Genomic DNA, 6,722 nt, shown 5'->3' with positions numbered 1-6,722 from the left:
ACAGACTTTATAAAAGGTTGAACCATATCAAATATATCAACACTAAAAAATGGTGGAAAGATGAAAAGAATATTTTTTTAGAATTTTCTCTAATCTTACTTTTTTCATTTTCTTTTTAATATAAATATTATTCCTGAAAAAAGAAAAGGGGAATATTAAATAGATTTAGTAAAAAATTTAAATAAATAAATATTTAAGCAATAGAAAATTCCTTAAATCTATTTGTATATATCATATTACATGTTATTAAAATACATCTTTTAGATTATGTTTTCAACATATAGCTTTATAATTTTATCATAAGCTTGAATCAAAACTTTTTTCCAGGAAGTGAAATTATTTGAATATGTCACACGCCATTATAAGAAATTAATCCCAAAGTACAGATATTATTATTATTCTGTTTCTATTATTATAGTTTGTTTGGACGGCTGAGACTAATTAGGAAACTAATTATCAGGGAGAAAAGGACATTTTAAAGAAATCTACGAACTTTATATTAACACGAAGGAAGTGTAATTAAATTTATAGAACTTTTACTGGTTTCTTGACATCCCCGTCTTCATCAGATTATTTTTTAAATTAAATTTCTTAAATAAAATTAATTTAATCAAAGTTACATTTTAAGCAATTTCATCTTTTCTATCAGATAAAACGAAGAATGTTTTAACTAAAAGTTTTCTCCTTTTAAATAAAATATGAATGACCAAAATTTTTTTACATTTAAAGATTGAATTTTTGATTATTTACTTCAAATATTTAATATTTTATTTTATTAGATTGTTAAAGGTTCACCTAGCTTGCTTCCCGTTCTTCGTTTTACACGCAAACATATTGTTCTGGACTTTATACACTGAAATATATATACATATTGTTCTGGACTTTATACACTGAAATATATATACATATTGTTCTAGACTTTATACACTGAAATATATAAACATATTGTTCTGGACTTTATACACTGAAATTAATTTAAATCATGGATTTTGATTTGAAAATAATTCTCATTTTTTTTATTTTGTCCTCATTGTGATAATAATAATAACAAAAATCTTTATTATTTTTACACATATTAATGACCCCGACTATAATTTAGACAGAATAAAAAGGTCACTGTATCCTTTTAGACTTTATAAAGTTGTTTTATTATTGATTTAACGCACAAGCACTAAAACAAACAGATAAACAGTGAGAACCAGAAAATTGTGAAATATGAAGACGACATTAAAGTAATAACTACATGTATTTGATGTTGTTAGGAAATCAAACATTTTAAGTAATAACATATTAAATCACTTATTAACTAAAATTGCTGTGTCTCATGTTTATTGGACTATTTAAAGTCTAAAAATCGTCTGCCTATTCCAAAGTTTTGTGGTTATCATTGTATTTAGTTGCACAATACACAGTAAAAATTCAAAACTTTTTTGTTCTTCTCAATTGCTTATTTGAAAGAGGAGTGTAGGAACTTGATCTAACGTGAAATTTACTTAAATTTTTTAATATGATACTCACATTATGAATATGTGTTATAACTTGAGAATGAGATGAATTGTTTAAAGATTTCCCATTGATTTCTAGGATTTCATCAGCAACCTCCAGCTCAGCCTTGTCTGCGGGGGAACCTAGAGACACATGAAGTTAGGACACAATGTTGTTCAATCTCAAGCTCTGCTCAAATTAACTAGAAAATAGTGAAGAAATTACCACAAGCTCTGATTTTCTAATCCCTATATTTTTGCAACCCAATATCGTGGACCTGAGATATTTCAACCTATGAATTCTGTTGGATCAAAAATTTCAAATATTTCAAAGTTTGAAATATTAAAGGGTTACACCATCAGGTTGAAAAGATATAGGGATTTAAAAATAAGAGTTTTTGGCAAAGACTCAATTCCTGTTATTTATTAGTAGTAGCGTGGAAACTAAATTTTCTTTATAAAAGTCAACCCACTTAACTTATAACCCAATCTAAGAACATTCCCGAGTTATGATCGGACATAAAAACAGACAAACAGAGATTACTACTTCGGAAAAATAATGCAACTTTGCGACCTAAGATTTCTCATCTTATTATTATTATTGCATATTAGAATTTTAAGACATATTTTTTATTATTGATAACAGTTTAAGAAAGGAGTTGTGTTGTAGTTTTCAAGATCTTAAATTAAAATTAAATAAACTTCGAATTGAAGCGATCTATTTATCTTCTTAAAATACATGTTCACTGCTCGCTCTTCGACAATTTTTTTATTTTAAATCTTTTTAAAACTTTAAATTATAATACAAAAATAAGGAGACATTATTAAACATGTCAAGCCATACAATGGGTTATGTAGAATGAAAGTGATACATAAACGAAGTCAAAAATAATAAAGTAAAAAGTACAATCAAATTTATTTTTGTTATTTTAACACTTTTTAGTTATTTTATTAAGTAATTGAATGAATATACTATGAAGTAATAGTTCTCTGATTTAGGCTTTTTAATGGTAATTTAAGACATCGAGATGTCTAGGCTATTTTGGTAAAGGTTTAATTATTCATACTTATGCTATTAAATTATCGAATTATACAATTTTGATTTACTTTTCAAAAAGAATCGATTCCAGACCTCGAATTGGTGTCCATTGATCGGTAATATTATGTAAATATAAAAAGCGAAAAAAGTTATTGAGTCTTTGCCACAAACTATGATTTTTTAATCCCTTTATCTTTGGAACCAATTGTAGTTGACCTGAGATATTTCAAACTGTGAATTATGTTGGATCAAATAATCTAAGTTTGAAACATCAAAGGTTACACCATCATGTTGCAAAGATATATGGATATATTATCAGAGTTTGTGATAAGGACTCAATTCCTTAACACAGTGCGCGATGTTATACAAATATTTCAATGATTTCTATTAGATCAAATAATCTAAGTTTGAAGGTTTACATTATCAGGTTGCAAAGATATAAGAATCAGAAAACCAAGTTCTTCTGTAGAAATATGAGACAGCTGTTTGTGGAACAGTACTTGTTAACATAGGAAATACACTTTTACAATCAACTGTAACAATAACACCTGGAGCAATAGAACTAAAGTTTTCCAATATTAGTTAATCGTAAAAACATCCCTGGAAATTTCCATGAAGGATATATAAAAAGGTTCAACAGAAAAAGATTTATCCGCGGTTTGATAAAAACTAGAAAAGAAAGGTGGAAGAAATTGTTGATTTAAAAGTTTTGGAAAGGAATCGAGTCTTTGCCACAAACTCTGATTTTATAATTCCTGTATCTTTCCAACCAAATTGTCGTAGACCTTTGATGTTTCAAACATCAATTCTGTTAGATCAAATAAACTAAGTTGGAAATATCAAAGGTGTACTTCATCCGGTTGCAAAGATATAGGGATTATAAAATTTGTGTTTGTGGTATAGACTCAATTTTTTTATCCAAATTTTTTTTTTTAAATTGCGATATGGTGGCTTGAAACCAATAAATAATACCTGAAAACCTGGATATCTAATATATTCTATAAACTGTATTGATGGAATTGTTTTGGTTTGAACTCTATCTTCAATTGAAACTTTATTTTTCTGTTTATACTTTGGCAGAGGAGTGGATTCACTGGAAGATTAGGATTTATTTTCGAGTTTTCTATTTATAGTTTTCTACAGACTTTATAAAAGGTTGAACCAAGGTTTTCTACTTTAATTTTGGTGTACCTCAAAAAACGCTACACATATGAAACGCTACCTCATAAAACGCTACACTCATTAAACGCTACCAGATAAAACGCTAGTAAAGAAAATAACGCTACTCTTATCTTTTTTAATATATTAATAATCTTGAACCAAGGTTTTCTATTTCAATTTTTTAATAGTTTTCTACAGACTCATGAAGTTTAAATAATATTTAACCAAGGTTTTATATTTCAATTTTAATAGTTTTCTACAGACTCGTGGAGTTTAAATAATATTGAACCAAGGTTTTATATTTCAATTTTAATAGTTTTCTACAGACTCGTGGAGTTTAAATAATATTGAACCAAGGTTTTATATTTCAATTTTAATAGTTTTCTACAGACTCGTGGAGTTTAAATCATCTTGAACCAAGGTTTTCTAAAAAGAAAGTTATCTCTAAAAGTTAAAGCAGAGTAGTTCGGTTTAACTAAACTCACATTCACTCCAGCGTTTAAACACCTTATAAAAGCGAACGTGTGGATTTTTTTTGGAAATCAACATTTTGAAAATATTTCCCGATCCGGGTTGAAATTTTAAGGGACCCTGTATTTATCTTATTAATGATGTTGAAGATAATGTCGTTTTTCTCTCTTAAAAATTGTTTATTTCTGTTAATATGCCTATTGTGCAAGTCATTTTTTAGCAAAAATAATAAACATTTTTTTATATTATAAATTGGTTTAAATAAGCAGAATTTTTCTCGATGAGCATCCGTGATCCATACATTACACAGCTCCATTAAGCACAGGATTACTTGCTTGATTTTGAACCTTTCTAACGCTTATTAAATACTGATTTATAAACCAATTGAATTATAACCACAAACTCTAATTTTCTAATCCCTTTCTTTTTTCAACCTGATGGTGAAAACCTTTGATATTTAGAACATACTATTCGATCTAACAGAATTCATAGTTTGAAATATTCAAGGTCTACGACATCGGGTTGCAAAGATATAGGGATAAGAAAATCAGAGTTTGTGGCAAGGACTCAATTCCTTTGGGATAAAAACGAAAATCTTTTTATTTAAAATTATGTAGAATTCAAAAAATTTAATTTTCTAACAAATGGCATGCATTCCAGATACCAAAGATATTACTTTAAAAGTTGTGACTTTTTTGTACAGTATATATAGTATATAATGTAGATATATATATTTATATACTGCAGATATAAATATACTGTAGATGTGTATATATATACTGTAGATATATATATTAATTTGTTCTCTTTAAAACTCTGCTGGTTTATTAGTTAAAATAATTATTCTGGAACAAATATTGTAAAATTTGGTCAGTAAATGTTTTTTTGGCTTTACAAGTGACTTATGAAAAATTAAGGTTGAATAATTTTATGGAGCTCTTTCATACTGTTCCGCATATTTAATGGTTTTTTATTTCTGTTCACAATTACTGAGATTAAAGTATAATAGTGAGAAACCCCATTGAAAAATTGTCAAGACGACATTTCATAAATTCTTTCCATCCTCCAAAGTTCTGGGTTAAAATTTATAAGTTTGCCTTTTCTATTATGCAAAATTTGACCCTAACAGAAGATAAATGAATTTTAAAAAAATAATCAATTTTCTTTCATTTAGACCTTGTAGATTCTAAGGTGTGTCTAAAATTTATCTGTTTTTAACCAACAAACTCCTGGAAAAGTTTGAATTAGCTCACCGTAAAGTTTGACCCTCTTATCCTTAGTCTCCACGAGGATGATGACGTAACCACCTAGATCCACCATCTTGGATTCTTGGAGGATTTCTAGTCGACTGTACTTTACCCTTTAGCCGCCATCTTTAATCGGAACTTTTATTCACTTTACTATTATCCTAGATTTATCATTGTTTCTTGTTATACTTCTCCTTTTCACTTAACTTCAACATTTCAGGGTTGTACTCATATAATCAAGATATAGCATCATTTTACATCACCTTAATCTTGCATTTTTTATCTAAAATAATATTATTGAGACATTTAGTTGAGTTTGTTTTAAATCTTCAAGACAGAAACAAATCTCAAGAACTGAAGAGGGTCAACTCAGACCGAAATATATTCTTTTTAAGTGGAACTAATACCTAATTTTTTACTATGAGAGGTTTGGAGCCTCATTAACACCCAAAGTGAGTTCCCCTAAACCCAGGTTTAGTTTAGAGTGATTCGCTCGTCTATAACCAGCTGTTTCCAAAAGTATGTTTCCTAAAGCCGATACACCCGCGAGATTAGAACTGACTAAGCGCAATACTAAACAGATTTATAATTCAAATTTGTAATGCTTTTAAAGGGTTAGTTAATTGAAGGAAATTACTGCTTAATTCTTTGTTGAGTGGAAGAAACAAAAAGTTTATATCTAAACTGGAGAAAAGAGGTGCGAAGCTCTCTAAATAATGTCTTAATCTTGTATTACTGTATTATGAGGGTTTATGCCTGTATATATTGTTTATGATCATGCAAGTCAGCACTACATAGTACATACTTCTTATAATTCAGGATAAAATAGCTTAAGAGGGTGACCGGGGGGGGGGGGGGCGGGGGGTTAACATGGATATATAGTAGAATGGATATCTCATAGACAAGCTTTGATGTAATTTTCTGGCTTGGGTGTCATGCAGTACATTAGACATTGGACCCTGGACTTCAAATTTGTCTGCGTTTTTCGTAAAGTTAACAGTCGTCAAAGGAGTATAGAAAAACATTATAAGTTTTTAAAACTTGGTAAAATTTTGCCTCCTTCTTTGTATTAAAGAAACTGTCGGAGATAAGATTTTAGTAACCTTGATAGTATTTAATAGTTTAAATCTTAGACCAGTTTGTCAATATCTCAGTCAACTCATAAGGTAAAAAAAATGGTAGATCAATTTTTGGAAATCCCAAAACAAGGAGCATTTGATGCTACTAATGTCTTGAGAGGCAATGTCATGTTTACACGATATTATTTATAGTATCTTGTTTTCTCTTACTCCAGGGCCCACCACTTACTAATACTCTACT

The 6,722-nt window shown here is 28.6% G+C and overlaps 1 protein-coding gene across 1 annotated transcript in view; it reads right to left on the bottom strand.

The window, feature by feature from the left end:
• The window catches only part of LOC111704278 (uncharacterized), a gene marked incomplete at its 3' end in the record, with an annotated part of 16,016 nt that extends 10,335 nt beyond the window's left edge, over positions 1 to 5,681 (bottom strand). The window contains exons 1-3 of the mRNA XM_023476484.1: positions 5,409 to 5,681; positions 1,519 to 1,628; positions 796 to 853 (exon numbers count right to left, since the gene is read on the bottom strand). Coding sequence (XP_023332252.1) covers positions 796 to 853; positions 1,519 to 1,628; positions 5,409 to 5,475 — 235 coding nt within the window. The remainder of the gene's footprint in view (positions 1 to 795; positions 854 to 1,518; positions 1,629 to 5,408) is intronic.
• Positions 5,682 to 6,722: the final 1,041 nt, after the last annotated feature.

Source organism: Eurytemora carolleeae, unplaced genomic scaffold (assembly GCF_000591075.1).
Source record: "Eurytemora carolleeae unplaced genomic scaffold, Eaff_2.0 scaffold607, whole genome shotgun sequence".
NCBI lineage: Eukaryota > Metazoa > Arthropoda > Copepoda > Calanoida > Temoridae > Eurytemora > Eurytemora carolleeae.
This window is presented reverse-complemented; position numbering and strand designations above follow the sequence as displayed.